This window comes from Hypanus sabinus, chromosome 10 (genome assembly GCF_030144855.1).
Source record: "Hypanus sabinus isolate sHypSab1 chromosome 10, sHypSab1.hap1, whole genome shotgun sequence".
Lineage (NCBI taxonomy): Eukaryota > Metazoa > Chordata > Chondrichthyes > Myliobatiformes > Dasyatidae > Hypanus > Hypanus sabinus.
The window spans coordinates 58,730,485-58,748,375 of record NC_082715.1 but is presented as its reverse complement, the minus strand read 5'-3'; the positions used below and the strand labels follow the sequence as shown (position 1 = coordinate 58,748,375).

The window sequence follows — 17,891 nt, the reverse complement described above, 5'->3', positions numbered from 1 at the left end:
GGATGGGTTGTTTTGCTGTTGATGCCTTGTTTTGTTGTTGTTGTTGCCACCGCTTGTGTTGTTCTGCAGAACATTGTAGGCATGCAGTCTGCCCCCAGCACATCCTTGGGTGTGTAGGTTGTTATTGCAAGTGACGTGTTTTTTACTGTATGCTTTGATGTACATGTGATAAGTGAATCTGAATTATAGTCTTGAACTTAAGGTTGGGTAGTCCAAAACTAAAGGATTCAGATACAGGAAAAGGGTGGAGAAATTTAAAAAGGATTTGAGAAATAACTTTACACAGTGGATAGTGAGTAACTGGTATGAGCTGCCAGAGGAAGTGGTTGAGGTGGGTACAAATTGCAACATTTAAGAGGCATTTGAGCAGATACGTGGTTGGAAAGGACTTGGAGAGTTATGGGCTGAGCACAAGCAACTGGAACTAGCAGGATATATGTTGGCAGCATGGATCCATTAGGCTTGTATCTGTGCTATATTACTCTATGACTATAAATACAGTGGGCTTCAGGGTTTCCTAAGTAAAGACTTAGAGCGCAAGAGCAGATAGTGTTTTTGCATGTTTATAGAACATATATTGGATCGTAACTGCAGTATTTTAGTCAATTCTAGTTGTAAAACATTTTGATGGAGTAGTAGCAAGACACAGTGTGAACACTATTGTTGTGATAATCAGGGAACATAAATTGATGGGCAAGAGATACAGAGAAGATATAAGAAGAGATTTTTCATGCCAGTTGTGGTTATAAGCTGGTATCTGCTGCCTGTAAGGACAGTAGAAACAGAGTGAAGAGATCTTTAAAAAGTGAATTGGATATATACTTAAGGGAAAATGATTTGCAAGGCTGCAGTGAAAGAACAATCATAAACTCTGGGCTGAATTGCCATCACCTTTGTTGTAAAAGCGGTGGAGTTCTGTTAATTCTCCAGAACTCAATAGCTTTGAAATGTATATTTAAAACCATTTTCTCGTTGTTTTCTTTTCCATATAATCTGCCAGGAACAAGGAGAAACTGCACTACATCTTGCGGTAAGATTAGTGGACAGAACATCACTTCATGTAGTTGACTTTCTAGTACAAAACAGGTAAACATTTTACCATATTTAAACAAAACCAGCTCCTTTTTAAATTAGTAAAGGTGATTTCATGAGTAATTGATTACATAAACAGTAGATTTGCACTCTGCAGGAATCTTACACTTTGGTGGACATCCACAAATGATACTGGAGGAACTCAGTGGGTCAGGTAGCATTTATGGAGAGAAATAGTTGACATTTCAGGTTGAGACCCTTTATCCAGACTGAAAGATAGAGAGGTGGCTCATATTCAAGTATTGATGAGAAGGGGTGGAGCAAGAGTTGGCAAATGATGAGTGAATCCAGCTGAGGAAGGGTGTTGGGCAGATGGGGGAGGGGAGAATAAGGGAAATTATGAAAAAGGCTGGGAGATGTTAGGGGGAGGTGACAAAAGGCTGCAGGCAATGGAATCTGAAAGAGGAACATGGAGCAGAGAATCGAGTAAGGGAGATAGAGAAAGTGTATGGGAACAGTGAGGCTGAATACCAATGGATGAGTGTAAAGGTGATGAGCCAATACTGGGGAAAGAAACGGTGACTGGAGTGTGTGTGAAGGAATTGGGTAGATCAGGAGGGGAGAGAAAAGATAAAAGGAGTTCAGTTGACCTGAAACTGGAGAATTAAGTGTTCATGTTGTGGGGTTGTAAACTACCCAGGTAAGCTCCGAACTGCTGTTCCTTTAGTTTTGCACTTAGCCTTGCCCTGGATGAATGTCGTGGAGTTCAAAGCCTCGTCTTGAAAAAGATGCAGTAGAGATAGAAAGTGAGAAAAAAGAACTGTGTCCTTACAAGAGACGGAGTGGGCGGAGATGTAGTTTAGCATGGGAGTTAACACGAGGAAATCTGCAGATGCTGGAAATTCAAACAACAACACACACAAAATGCTGGTGGAACACAGCAGGCCAGGCAGCATCTATAGGGAGAAGTGCTATCGACATTTCGGGCCGAGACCCTTCATTAGGACTAACCGAAAGGAAAGTTAGTAAGAGATTTGAAAGTAGTGGGAGGAGGGGGAAGTGCGAAATGATAGGAGAAGACCGAAGGGGGTGGGATGAAGCTAAGAGCTGGAAAGTTGATTGGCAAAAGTGATACAGAGCTGAAGAAGGGAAAGGATCATGGGATGAGAGGCCTCGGGAGAAAGAAAGGGGGGGGAACACCAGAGGAAGATGGAGAACAGGCAAACAACTAAATATGTCAGGGTTGGGGTAAGAAGGGGAGGAGAGGCATTAACGGAAGTTAGAGATGTCAGTGTTCATGCCATCAGGTTGGAGGCTACCCAGCCGGTATATTACGTGTTGTTCCTCCAACCTGAGTTTGGATTCATTTTGACAGTAGAGGATGCCATGGATAGACATATCAGAATGGGAATGGGACGTGGAATTAAAATGTGTGACCACTGGGAGATCCTGCTTTCTCTGGCTGACAGAGCTTTGGTGTTCAGTGAAACGGTCTCCCAGTCTGCGTCGGGTCTCTCCAATATATAAAAGGCCAAACTGGGAGCACCGGACGCAGTATACCACACCAGCCGACTCACAGGTGATGTGTCGTCTCACCTGGAAGGACTGTCTGGGGCTGTGAATGGTGGTGAGGGAGGAAGTGTAAGGGCAGGTGTAGCACTTGTTCCGCTTACAAGGATAAGTGCCAGGAGGGAGATTGGTGGGAAGGGATGGGGGGGACGAGTGAACAAGGGAGTCGCGTAGGGAGCAATCCCTGCTGAAAGCAGAAAGGTGGGGGAGGGAAAGATGTGCTAGGTAGTAGGATCCAATTGGAGGTGGCGGAAGTTATGGAGAATTATACGTTGGACCTGGAGGCTGGTGGGGGGGGGTAGGTGAGGACAAGGGGAACTCTATCACCAGTGGGGTGGCGGGCGGATGGGGTGAGAGCAGATGTGCAGGAAATGCGCCCACCACCCCACTCGGGATAGGGTTCCCCTTGTGCTCATCTACCACCCCACCAGCCTCCAGGTCCAACGTATAATTCTCCATAACTTCCGCCACCTCCAATGGGATCCCACTACCTAGCACATCTTTCCCTCCCCCCCCTTTCCGCTTTCAGCAGTGATTGCTCCCTACACGACTCCCTTGTCCACCCGTCCCCCCCGTCCCTTCCCACCAATCTCCCTCCTGGCACTTATCCTTGTAAGTGGAACAAGTGCTACAACTGCCCTTACACTTCCTCCCTCACCACCATTCACGGCCCCAGACAGTCCTTCCAGGTGAGGCGACACTTCACCTGTGAGTCGACTGGTGTGGTATACTGTGTTCGGTGCTCCCGGTGTGGCCTTTTATATATTGGTGAGATCCGACGCAGACTGGGAGACCATTTCGCTGAACACCAAAGCTCTGTCAGCCAGAGAAAGCAGGATCTCCCAGTGTCCACACATTTTAATTCCACGCCCCATTCCCATTCTGATATGTCTATCCATGGCCTCCTCTACTGTCAAATTGAATCCAAACTCAGGTTGGAGGAACAACACCTTATATACCGGCTGGGTAGCCTCCAACCTGATGGCATGAACATTGACTTCTCTAACTTCCGTTAATGCCCCTCCTCCCCTTTTTACCCCATCCCTGACATATTTAGTTGTTTGCCTGTTCTCCATCTCCCTCTGGTGTCTCCCCCCCCCTCCACCTTTATTTCTCCCGAGGCCTCTCATCCCATGATCCTTTCCCTTCTGCAGCTCTGCATCATTTTAGCCAATCATCTTTACAGCTCTTAGCTTCACCCCACCCCCTTCGGTCTTCTCCTATCATTTCGCATTTCCCCCTCCCCCCACTACTTTCAAATCTCTTATTTTTCTTTCCCTTTGGTTAGTCCTGACGAAGGGTCTCGGCCCGAAACGTCGACAGCACTTCTCCCTATAGATGCCGCCTGGCCTGCTGTGTTCCACCAGCATTCTGTGTGTGTTGTTGTTAGCATGAGAGTTTGAGGATTTGTAGTAGTCTGAAACTGATGCAAATTAAGAATGGGGGGAGAGGTGTTGGACTTGAACTAAGTGAATTTCAATACCTTCAGCATCTTATTTGTTGCTCCAGATTCCAGCATCAGCATTCTCTTTTTACCTCAATTTGTATATTTGTTCTTTCAGCCTCACACAGCTAGGTTATCTAGGTAGATGACAATAACATTAATCTTTGTCTTACCCAATGTCTTGTACGTTTGGAAAACCAATATTAAATAATTATGAGAACTCAAAAAAAATACCCACTTTGCATGAGAATGTGTCCTCAACTCAAAGAGATTTTAGTTTATAGTTTATACTATATAATTATTCAGACCAATTAGCCCAGTCATGTAAAGTTGTATTGTTTTTGATATTACCTTAAATGTTTGCATTACAAACATTTAATGACGTTAAGGAAATTGTCATAAATGTAACCCTGTATATGAATTTTTCATATTTGATCCAACAGTGGGAATCTTGATAAACAGACTAACAAAGGCAGTACAGCATTACACTATTGCTGTCTGAATGATAATGTGGAGTGTCTTAAGTTGCTTTTGAGGGGCAAAGCTTCCATTGAAATAGGTATGTTCCTTTAAGATCATATTCCTTTTAATGCTTGACTGTCCCTTCTATAACTAAGCATTGTTTAATATCCTAGTACACGAACAGAAGAAATAACAAATGTATGTCAGATCATTCAGTTTCCCAAAAGCGATAACAAAATAAGATAAGGTTCATAAACATTTTGTGCCTTGTTTTCCTTTCCCAACTCAAGAGTTGGGAAAGGAAGACGAGGCTCATGAAGATCAAGTGAACAAAATAGAATTTGAAATACTTCTCATTGACTATGTCAAGTTGGGCTCATTCTGGCCATATGTAGTATTATATAGGAATTGTTAATGACCTCTGATAATGTTTTAAGTCTTTCTCATTATAGCTAAATTTACACCTGTAAATTTTCATTAAAACAGTACAGTTTAATTCCTTTAGCAGTTAAGGTTAGAATGAAATCAATTTGTTCTCTGCCTATATAAATACAACAAATTTAAAAAGCTGAATTAAAGGTTGCTTATGGTTAATTGGACTATGCAAAATAATGAGGCACTTCATATAGATCTTAATTTATGGACGGGTATGGGCAATGATCTGAGGAAGATTGTTTCTGTTACTTGGTAACAAAGTACATACAGGAAAAATAAGAGTATAAGTGGGTGCAGGGTCTTTGGAATTTTTTCTCGACTGTCTACTTAAGTATAGACTGCTCAATTCGTTTGAAAGCTTGTTGAATCATTTAAATTGTTAGTTGAGAAGGAAAAATATGAAATGTTACAATAAAAGTGATATGGCACTGCATTTTACTCCTATTGCAACATTTCATGCATGAACACCTGTGACTTTTCATATATTACCACAGAAGTGATGGCCTAAATGACTTTGATCTTGATTATGTGGATTGCTATAATTTAGTGTCAAACATTTTAAAAGACTTCATTCAAGAATAACTTCTGTGGCAGGATCTAAATGCTTTCTCCTGCATTCTTTCTCAGTAAGAGTTCCAAATCATGTACTATTTAATGTATTGGATTTGCATATGAGAAAATTAAACAGAGAATAGACTACCCTGTAAACTAATGGTATAAACTGAACATTTTTCAATAACAGTATTTGAAACTATAAAGAGAGATTATGCTTATGCAGCTCTCCTGTGGTTTCTGTAAATTTACCCAAACTAGTATACAAGAGAAACCCATTGTGAAGGTAAAGTGAATTCTTGCCAGAGGACATTTGTTTTCAAACCCTGATCAGAAGAAATAAACGCTGTTTCTGAAATAATACTTTAACACACCCTTAGTGTGCACGATTTTGCCACTCTTTCTTTGTTAACATGTAGCTTTTGCACATCTGAAATCCAGTGTTTTTATATCTGGTGAAGGTCTTGAAACCTACAGCTAAGACACTTTAAATTTTAGTATGACAGATTTGTTCAATTGAAACAGAATACTTTGAATTGATTTTGTTGTTTCATTTTAGCCAATGAAGCAGGGGAAACACCACTTGATATAGCTAAACGCTTAAAACATGCTCAGTGTGAAGAAGTGGTACGTTCTATATTTACTTTATTCTTATTGTAATTATTCCAATATATCACTTATATTTATGCAACTTCAAAAATCATGATTTTGATTTTCAGCTTATACAATCATTATCAGGAAAATTCAATGCACATGTGCATGTAGAATATGAATGGAGGTTGCATCATGAAGATTTGGATGAAAGTGATGATGATATTGAAGACAAGGTAGAGATGTGACAGTCAGAAACATATTCCTTTAATATTTTTATCTCTTTGTTTTATCTGCTGTATTTGTAAATGTTTATAAATTAAAGCAATATAATGCTTTTTCCAGGTAGTTGCCTTGGCACCATCCAGGATTATTGCCGCTTAAACAGTTTCATTGCTTTTCTATGTAGACTTCAATTGTAATCCTGAATGTTGGGCATATCAAAGCTTTTGAAATCTTCCAAGTCTTAACTTAAATTATCTGATTCAAAAGGACCATATTTGTACTGCTAGAATTCTGATTTTAATATTTTATGCTAATCATATAAGGTAGTACCGTAGATAAATATAAAATGTTGTGCAGGACTGCAAATGGAGGAAAATGTTGAATGAGAATTTTTCAACCCTAATGAAGCTCTAACAAAACCCATCCTTTTCAGCAATCCAGTCCCAATAGACCCATCAGTTTCTATCAATTATCATATCAGTCAGGAGTAAACCAGCTTCAGCCTCCAGCATCTCATGCAGTGCTGTCAAGAGATTCAACCATAAAAGACAAGCAGCGACCATTCATTCCAAGTATACTAAATAATGAGACATATGGAACTGTACTGAGCTCCAGCCCTCCTGCTCCTGTAACGATTGCTCCTCCTCTTCCGCCAAGGAACATCAACAAAGGTGAGTCATTTGCATCTGAGGGAAGTTGATGTTTTTTTTCAATACTTATGTGTTCTAATATATTTTAACTATATTTTCCCGTAATTAATAACAGGTTCTGGAAGGTTAGAGGGATAAATGTTAAATAGTACAAAAATTGCTGGGATAGTTGAGGGGTGGTAGAAGAAAATTGACAGTGTTCTGCCAAACTGGATTCAATCCACTGACTTCTGGCCATGACTCCAGCATTGTGGGCTGTGAATTAATAAGCATCTTGAGAGAGAGATGTATATTACTGGCTACTGAATGCTAAGTGCTCACAGAGCACTATTAAGCTTTCAGCTTAAAGTTTAATCACAGGCTCTCAATAGCCCACCAGCTAAAATGAGCTGAGAATAACATTATTTGAGAAATTCAGTCAATCTTTGGGAAACATGTTGCTGAATGTTTAAATTTCACAGCTGCCCTCTACCTGTTAGAGGAAAAAAATGGTATTTTTGCTTAGAGATGTCTGCTCTTTTGAGTTTGCATTTTCGTAGTTTGATCTATCACACTGGGGTGGTTCCACTTCTGTTAACTTAGACCATAGATGAGGACCAAGATGTCCAATAGCAAAAGCAGCCTGCTGATCACTAATTCTTTGCAACAGAGGTGTTCTTTTTTCTTCCTTCAGTAAAGGGTGCCAGGGATCGCATGTACTTTTGAACATGTCTTTAAGTGTATCACGTTGCAAAACAATCTTTATTTCAGACAGACAACAGACAAATCTTATTTGTGACATTAATAAGACCCTACATCTGTACCTTTATAATATCACCCCATTGGCCCCTTTCACAGTAGAAATGAGTGTTAATTCTCCATTTCCCTCCCCTCTTTCCTCTACATGTATGGGTTTGTGACCAGCGTATTGCTTTTGCTTCAAAGATTTGTTCTTCCATGCTTTTGTTATCTCTAGACTTGACCTGGCCTGAGTTCTACAATCCATTCTCCATTGCCTCATTCACTGATCATCCACTTGTTCATTGATTTATATTGGCTTTTGGTTAAGCAATGCCTGTATTTTAAATACTTGTCCCTTTTTTTTTTAACTCACTCTGTGGCTTTGCTCTCTCTAGCTTTGCAGCTGTTTCCAATCCAACAACTTTCTAAAATGCCCTCCACCCTGCCATTTCTGGTCTTCTAAACATCTCCAATTTTAACCACTTCGCCATACATAAGAAGCTCATCATCATATCAGTCCAAGTGGAGGGAAGTGCTAAACCAGGAACAGAGTTTCTAAAAGACACCAAAGAAAATGGCTTAGACTTTCCTTGACTTTGTGTTGATAAGGCATGGGGGGAGGGGTGCATCCAAAGTTTTACATCCATGGCAGACAACATCAATTGTACTGCAGAAATTGGAAAGGGAAAGGAAGTCATTGTAGATGATCGAGCTATTGAAAGGAGGAGATGTGCTGGAGGAAGATAGTGTGATCTGTGTACAGGCTGAGGGGTATTTGACCATTGTCACATGGGATGTCATTTTATTATAGCTGCCTTGGTACTGTTGAGGGTTCAGTAGGTGAGTATCATAGGCAAATTGTATTTAGAGAGCATGTGAGGGGAGGTAGGCGATTAATTGGAGAAAGATGTGAAGTTGTGGAAACTTTGGGAGAAGTCTAGGAACAGACAGGGAAGAGGGCAAAGTAGCAGAGGTTACTGATCAGATGAAATTAAAGTTGATTTTTTATTTCCATAAATGGTGGAATATTCTTTTGTGCCATGGAGATAAATAAATAATAATACAAATCCTAAAAGATGTCATTATTCAAATTCCAACTTTCAAGTTTAATTATTATTCAACCATACATGAATATAGTCAAATGAAACAGCGTTCCTCTTCGGCCAAGGTGCAAAACACATTACTAACAACACATAGCATGTTGCACACTGCACATAGCACATATGGTTATGATTTCAAAAAAACCTACAGTCACAAAGAGAGAAAAAAATATAGCCTAAGTCCCAAATTGTCCTGGTCCAGCTTGTTCTTCCACCAAGTGATCACGCACAAGCACTACCAAACTCTGGAACATTTGGAAAGATAAATCTGTGAGCACTGACGCCGAGAGGCGCCTCCTCAAGAGTCTCATCTGGCCAGTAGCCCTATATGGCTGTGAAACATGGACCCTAAAAGCAGCTGATGAAAAGAAGTTGACAGCATTTGAGATGTGGACATACAGATAGATCCTCAGGGTATCATATGTTGAAAGGAGATCCAACAATTTCATCCTAGAAAATATTGGCACGAAACCAATACTTCTGGAAGCCGTTATCCAAAGGAAACCACTATTTTGGACATATCTCAAGAACTGATGACACACTGGAACGCACTGTGCTTGAAGGCAGAGTAGAAGGAACCTGCTCCTGAGGCAGACACCTGGATCGACAACTTCAAGAAGTGGACCAACCTCACTGCAAGAGGTTTGACTGCAGACAGATCGCAGTGGAAGAATGTGGTCGCCAAGGCCCTGGCAGAGATGGCACTTGACTATGGTGATCACCAGAAGGCAGCACTGACAGGAGGGGCCAGCCCCCAAGGCAGTATGAAATCCAGCAACACACAGCCAGTTCCAGTGTCCTTTTGCTGGCAACCACAAGAGGTGATTCCATGGCATAAGGGCCTTGTCTGCCCAACAACTGATGGCAGTTGCCCTGCCATCAGTCTCACCAGTGAAACGGATGTGCAGTATTTTACATTACCAATCTCCAACATGGTCTTGCAATCACAATATCACAATAAAAATGTCCAAAAGAATCACTTGCACTTTTCTTTTTGGACCACACAGCTTCTCAGCACAATCGTATGCAATGAGCCCAGGCGATAACACAACAATGGTATGCAATAAGTCCATCAAGCAACTCATTGATGGGATAATCCTTCAGAAATTGATATTCTTACTATCCAGCAGCAACTTGCAATTGTAAGAGACATACGGGACAAATAAATACACCTTTGATTGTCTGAGCTCTCCACCAAAAGCACACGAAACCTGTTCAATCCCAGTGTCACATTATTTACATGGTGGCAAGTTAATTTAATATGTTGGTGCAGAAATTGCTTTTGTTTGCAAGGAAATATGCTTCTGAAACTAACAATTTGTAAAATTTTAAGATAGAAGCGGTGATATGTGATGTTATTCTGAATTTAATTTTTCTGCATTGAACTTAGCTCAACCTTTGGTTCCTGGTATTCAGACAACTACATCATCAAGTGTTTGGAAGTCAGCACCAGTTGGAATGGATACTACAAGTAGGCAAAGATCTGCTTCAGATCCTCCAAATCTTCATCCACCTATACCACCAATCCGGGTGACATCAGCAACAGCAAGTATGTGTGTTGTTAATATAGTTTAGATGTTAGATATTATTATATATCAAGCATGTATTTGACTTATCCATATAAGGCACCTGAATTAACGAAAATGAGATTGTCATTCCTTTTTCTTTGCTGTTTTTACTGACAATGTGATTCAAAATAATGTAAACTTATTTGATTTAAAATTGGATTTGACTATTTGCAAGTGATCAATTATAACCTAGCAAACAGCCTGCTGGTAAATGTAAGAAGTATTTTCAGGTGGTATTTTTATGCAACTATGAATAACCTGTTCTGCTCATGAATAATGACCAATAAATAATCCATTGACCACATATGGTATTGGTTTGGGTATCATCCAGTTGGTTGAGTAAGCACATTTGCTACCAACTACTTATACCAGTAATTTTGAAAGGAAATGATCTCCTGTAATGACTTACTTTATACTCTTTTTTTAAAATCCCATTTACATCATTACAACTTCAGCCATTTATATAAATTCTTAGTTCTGCAAGCATAGAGAGAGGAAGAAAACATCTCATGTCCTTGAATTCTGGTTTTCCCATATATCATCTCACCTTACACATTCTTTGGCAAGCCTATGTTGAGACATTTTGGTAAAATAGGCTGTGATCCATTTTCTAAAATCTAATACTACCTTGAAAATTCACTTCTTAACTCCATTCTCTTATTGAACTGCTGTAATATTTCTTGGGCAACCAATTCACGCAGGAGTGTTTGGATATTTTTATCAGGTATTCTGAATACCAACTGTAGAAATAATCCCATGGTGATTCCAGTGATTTTTGAATCACTTGACTACCTTATTGCTTTCACCCTTTGCATCCTGTGAATCAGAAAGAGGTTGTGTGGAAGATCAAATCCTTAAACAGAAAAGGATTTTCTGTTTAAGAATTCTCTTGGCAGTGTGGAGGATCAGTGAGATCTCGGGGTCCATGTCCATGCGCAGAATGACAGTGTTGTTAAGAAGGTGTAGGGTGTGTTGGCCTTCATCAACCGTGGGATTGAGTTCAAGAACCATTAAGTAATGTTACAGCTATATAAGACCTTAGTTAGACCCCACTTGGAGAACTAGGTTCCGTTCTGGTCACCTCATTATACGAAGAATGGGGATGCTCTAGAGAGAGTGCAGAGGAGATTTATACAAAAGTTGCCTGGATTGGAGAGCATGCATTATTAGAATAGGTTGAGAGGTGACCTGATATAGGTGTATAAGTGATGAGAGGCATTGATCGTGTGGATAGCCAGAGTCTTTTCCCTAGGGCTGAAATGGCTAACACGAGGGGGCATAGTTTTAAGATGCTTGGAAGTAGGTACAAGGGGGATGTCAGAGACACATTTTTCACACAGAGTGGTGAGTGCATGGAACACACTACCAGTGAAGGTGGTAAAGGCAGATACAATAGGGTCTTTTAAGAGACTCTTAGATAGGTACATAGAGTTTAGAGAAATAGAGGGTTATGCAGTAGGGAAATTCTAGGCAGTTTCTAGAGTAGGTTACATGATTGGCACAACATTGTTCTATGTTCTAGAAGGGATGTTCAAAGACTACATATTATTTATGACAATAACAAATCTAGTTAACAAGAATCATAGGTAACTTTTAAAAATAATTGTATTGTGTGGTTTTTTTTTTTTGTTTTTATTGCTGCCAGGCTTCTTTATGACCTCTTTGATTTAGAGAGTCCATACATAGCTCTGTTGAAGATGAAATATTTAGAACTTTAGACTATTCTGAAAGTATATTTGAAACCTTGGAAATGATGCAAACTCTTGTGGAAGAACCTAACAAGGCCACACAATGTACTTTGGCTCAGGGTTTTGAACAATCATCATTAAGAGTGCTTCTAGCGCCACTACAAAGCAAGACAACCAGGCATGTCCATCCAGTAATGTCCTTTGCTGTGCTTGCCAAGACTATTCCAGTGTTGATTCTCAAATTTGGTTTCTTTACCACTAGAATGGGGAAGTGGATCAGGTGCATGAGAATACCACCACCTGTAGTTTGCCTTCCAAGCCAAATACGAACTGACTTAGAAATACTGTATATCATTCTTTCTTTATTGTTACTGCATCTACTGTAATTCCTGGAACACTCTCCCCAACAGTATTGTGAAAGTGTTTTCACCAGAATGACTACAGCAGTTCAAGAAAGTAATCATCCTTGAATCACCTGAATGGCCATACAGATGTGGCCTTTCTGGTCGTGCCCAGATGCTGAAATTGGTAAATAAAAAAGAACTGTATGTCTTTCTTTGTTTTCAAGTTTGTTATTATTCTTTAGATCCTTCACCTCCAGCTCCAGTGGCAAAAACTAACAGTGTTATTGAAGCAATGAGCCTACAGGTAAAGCAGTCGCAACCTTCACAGCAGCAACCAGGTTCTCTGCAAGCTTCCCAGAACAAAAAAACACCCCCGCCGCCACTGCCTCCACAGCCACCACTTCGCACTTCACAACAGAAATCATTGTCCAGGTAATAGCTTTTATATATGTAACCTATGACTATGATCATTCTTTAATGAGTTTCTTTTAGACAATGTGAACAGCTAAAATTGGTGACATGAACAAATTACAAATGAGGATATGGGCTTTTGTAGCATAATCTTTGGTAGTACTTCCAAGACATTGGATGAAAAAACTGTAGGTTTTTTGAAATAGAAGAATGAATTGTGTCAGATAAATGATCTTCCTCATTCACTGTGTTTTTGTGGATTCTATTCCTGGTTTAAAAGAAGATCTATTTTGGTGTTTAATTTTATGCCTTTTTAAAAAATATATAGTGCACTTTTTTCATGTGAGCTGCTCTGAAAACCTCTGGGAATGGTTGGAAAGGATTGTTAGATAAAATAAAAGTTAGAAATTGCAACAATAAGATCAAAAAATATGTATCTTGTTTTTTAATTCAATCAGTTTTATTTAATTCTCTACTGTAGTTAGTATCATGTATATAGTTCAGCCATGGGATTTTTTTGTAAATGTAACAAATGATTTTGCAGCAATAGGATGTTTATTAATGCACTGTGGTGATAAGACTTGTAACTCTAGGGAAGACAGGCAGCTTTTCATCACATATTGCGTGACAATATTTATTTTAAGATTTGAACATTGTTGAATCAATGTCCCTTGTTTTTTATAGCTGCGTGGATCAACCGTTGCTCTGAGCAAGAAAACTTTACATGGCCTGAAAACTGTGTGGCACTTTAATAAATCATAATATAAAAGAAAATTCATCTGTGTTGCAACTAATGTGTGTGGGAGCATTTCAGATACAGTGTGGCCACTCAGCTTAGAGGGAATAGTGCCCTAGACTTGCACGGGTGGTTTCATGTAAAGAATCTTGCCAAGTGCCCATCTTGCCAATGTAAAATATTCACTTCCTCAGCTATATGAAGCAAGGATCCAGAGCAGTAGTGATAGAAACGGTTACTTGAAGAAAAATATCAACTAAGTAAATTTACTTGCTCATATAGAACATATCTGTCATCTGTTCACAGTTCTGATCGAACATCCACACCCAAAAGACCATCAACAGTTCTTGGATCAATACAAGCACTGCCTTCAGGTGAATGAGCATATTTTATCAGCAATTCATCTCTAATGATAGAGATACATTATTGCAGAGAAGATGAACTTTAGCTACACTTTACTCTCTGTAAGATATTTATGATACTTTAGGATTTTTTTGTCCTTCAATGTAATTAAAGTAGAAATCTTTTTAATTGATAGATACCTACACATTATAGATTTATCACATTTTAATGCTTTTTCAACATTGAAAGAGCAGAAAGTGGTATGATTTGGAAACAGCACAGGACAGTATGGTGCATAGCACTGATGCTCACAACTCCAGATATCCTGATTTCTTCCTGATCTTTGGGTGCTTCTGTGAAGAATTTGAACATTCTTGTTCTAACCTCAAGGGTTTCACCTGGGTGTTTCAGTTTCCTCTCACATGTCAAAGTCACATCGGTTGATAGGCTAATTGGCAGTTGTAAATTGGCCCTGGTGTTGGATGCTGGGAGAATTAGAGACAGTTGTTGAGTTTATCGTTATATGCACAGGTACAATGAAAGACTTGCAGCAGCGTCACAGATGCAAAGGTGGTTGATAGGGGTATGAAAAGTAAAGTGGAATTTTTTTAGTTGGGTGTTTATTGGTCACAGCCAGGATGCTGGATTGAAAGGCTGTTACTGTGCTGTGTAACTGTGACAAGTAATTATTTCCAACTTCTTGTTCAACTCGTGACAATGTGTATGTTAAGTGCTGGGAATTTGCATTCTCTTGCGCTTTCTCACTTGCCCATTAAGTCTCTAGCTTAGATGATAACATTGACAGAACTACATATGTTACGCATGTTTAACATATGAATCCTGGAAATGCCATGGGACAGATCTTCAAGCATGTTTTTAAATTAGCTTTATTCTGGATAAAGCCCTGTTATCCAGAATGCCTGTAGAGGTAGCATACTTGTATCCAAGTCATGACTTCAAGTCTCCAAGGCCCACTTAAATAAGTAACTGCATTAATCACTATGATTATACTCTAATAATTTTGCATATGATTTGGACATAAAAGTACCTTGTGACACACTTCAGATAATAGCATGGCCTTTTTCCTCATGCCCCAGCGGACACGTGCATGAACCAATACAACAAGATAGATTAGAAATACAGACAATCCCCAGGTTACATAAGGGTTCCATTTGTGAACTGCTCATAAACTAATTTGATTGTAAACTAGAAATGACTTTTTTAATAGTAACCCATATTGTATAATTTTACATACACTTGCTATAATTTCAGTTCATTCAATAGTCACCCCAGAATTACCCATAACTAAACTTATGGAATATATATTGTATCAAGTTATTAATAACCATTGCTAAAATTCTAATAACTATATGAAAAATTTATTAAAAGATTTGGATGAAGTCAGATTTTTGTAAGTCAGGTCATATCTAACTCAGGTAGCCCTTGTATATTTCATTGTTTTTTTTTTGTATCTTTCCATGTGGGAATGTATCACAGTGCCCTGTGTTACAATGATCACATTAAAACTAACAATTTGAATTGCGCCAAAGAACACAAAAGATGCTATATTAAGCAAACCAGTTTTACAGAAACTGCCAGAAAACAAGATTAGAAAATATATAATGGTCTCAAACTTATTCAAAATATATCAACATTTCTTTTCTTTGCCATTCACTTTCCAACAGGTGATGCTTCTGTGACATCTGAAGCTGCACCAAAAAAGCCAGGGCATGCACCTAATTCAGCAAATTTAAACAAGGCTCCAGCACCAATGCCACGGAAGTCTCAAATGGTAAATAGATAGACAAGCATGTAAAAAAAAAGATAATCTTGACTTTTATTTTGTCTCCCTTCGTTCAATTCCTTCCTGTCTACATCTGTGGCAGTTCACATGCTTTCCATCACTTTCAGTCTCCTGACCCTGATTTCCTTTTTTTCCACTATGGACATCCAGTCCCTATCAGAAAGGGACCATCCCCCATCAGGAAAGACTTGAAGTTCTCTGCTTCTTTAACCAGTGAGCTCATCAATTTCATCAGTTTTTCCTCCAACTCCTCCCTCAAATTTACTTAGTCCACCTCTCCACTTTCTCCATCTCTGGAAAAAGACATCTACTGACATCTTTTACAAACCTACTGACTTTTATCATTGTCTTCACTGTATCTCTTCACCCTCTGTCGCTTGTAAAAATGCTATTCCCTCTTTCAATTCTTATACTTTTGTGCCTTTGCCACATCTGTTCCTAGGATTTGGCTTTCCATCTAGAAAATCTGAGCTGTCCTCTTTTTTTTTCTCTTCCACCACCATCAATGCAGCCTTCACCCATATCTCGTTCTTTTCCCACACTTCTGCCCTCATCCTACATTTCTGCCATCATAACAGACATAGGGCTCCCCTTGCCTTTACCTATCATGAGCCTTCTGCCATCTCCAAAGGTATCTTACCACTAAACACTTTTCTTTCCCCTCCCACCACCTCACCCCACCCCCCCCCACCTCGGGACCCCAGTACTGTAGGGTTTACTCTGTACTCATCTATCCTTATCTAAGAAAGGCATTGGGACAGTCCAGGGGAGATTCATGAGAATGATCCCGAGAATGAAAAGGTTAACATACAAGGGGCCCTTGATCCCTCTGGGCCTGTACTCACAAGTTTAGAAGAAAGCGGGGGATATCTCATTGAAACCTATTGAATATTGAAAGGCCTAGCTGGAGTGGATATGGAGAGGATGTTTCCAATAGTGGGGGAGTCTAGGACTAGAGGGCACGGCCTCAGAATAGAAGAACGTCCCTTTAGAGGTGGAAAAGAGGTGAAGAGAAATTTCTTTTGCCAGAGGGTGGTGAATCTCTGGAATTCATTGCCACAGGTAGCTGTGGAGGTCAAGTCATTGAGTATACTTAAAGAAGAGGGTGATAGGTTCTTGATTAGTAAGAATGGCAGAGTAGACCCAATCCACCTTGTTCCTACCCACTGATCTCCCTCTTGGCATTTATCCCTGCAAGCGTGATAAATGCCACAATTGGCCCTATACCTCCTTCCTTACCACATTCTGGGCCCCAAGCAGTCCTTCCAGGTGAGGTGACACTTATGACTCTGTTGTGGTCACATATTGTATTCAGTGCTCCTGGTGCAGCCTCCTTTACATCAGCAAGGCCTCACACAGATTGGGGGTATGCTTTGTCAAGCAAGTTCACTCTATCTGCCACAAAAGGCAAGATCTCTGGTGGCTATCCATTTCAATTCAACTTGTCATTCCATTTTTGATATGTTGCTCCATGGCCTCCTCTACAGTACTGATGGGGTGAAACTCAGGTTGGAGAGGCAGTATCTCATATTTGTCTGGGTCGCTTCCAACCTGATATGAATATTGATTTTTCTAACTTACAGTAATTTGCCCACCCTCCCTTTTGCCATTCTCCATTCTGGCTTCCCTCTTACCCCTTCTATTCTCACCTACCTATCATCTTCCTCTGGTTCCCTTCCTCCCTTCTACATTCCTCCTTCTTCAGCCCTTTACCTCTTCTAATTATCTCCTAGTTTCTTAATTCATATGCCCTTCCCTCTCTCCTAGTCTCATCCATCACCTGCCAGCTTGTACTGCTTCTCCTCCTTTACCCCCCTCAACTTGTTCTGGGTTTTGCCCCATTCTTTCTTGTCCTGATGAAGAGTCTCGGCCAAAAACATTGACTGCTTATTCCCCTCCTTAGATGCTAACTGACTTACTGAATTCTTCCAGCATTTTGTGTGTATTGTTCAAGATTTTAACTGATGGGTTTTAACATAAGCCTTTGATGAGAATTTAGATTGGTGCAAATTATACCACAGTGAACATTAAACCACTTAATCCAGTCGTATTGTTAGAAAGACAGCTAGATGACTCAGCTAGTCAGACTGATCAAAACTATAGCAATGGAGTGACTAATTCAATGAGCATTATTGTCAATATTGAGCTTGATACGCAGAGATGTACTATTAGTAATACGATGGGTTCTGGAAATGGAGTTCAATGTGGGCAGGAGGAA

General features: G+C 39.8%; 1 protein-coding gene across 1 annotated transcript in view; it reads left to right on the top strand.

The window, feature by feature from the left end:
• The window catches only part of asap2a (ArfGAP with SH3 domain, ankyrin repeat and PH domain 2a), a 247,896-nt gene that overhangs the window by 215,567 nt on the left and 14,438 nt on the right, over positions 1–17,891 (top strand). The window contains exons 18-26 of the mRNA XM_059981912.1: positions 1,001–1,086; positions 4,489–4,604; positions 6,054–6,121; positions 6,214–6,321; positions 6,744–6,981; positions 10,171–10,329; positions 12,623–12,812; positions 13,834–13,901; positions 15,555–15,661. Of these exons, the coding sequence (XP_059837895.1) occupies positions 1,001–1,086; positions 4,489–4,604; positions 6,054–6,121; positions 6,214–6,321; positions 6,744–6,981; positions 10,171–10,329; positions 12,623–12,812; positions 13,834–13,901; positions 15,555–15,661 (1,140 nt within the window). The remainder of the gene's footprint in view (positions 1–1,000; positions 1,087–4,488; positions 4,605–6,053; positions 6,122–6,213; positions 6,322–6,743; positions 6,982–10,170; positions 10,330–12,622; positions 12,813–13,833; positions 13,902–15,554; positions 15,662–17,891) is intronic.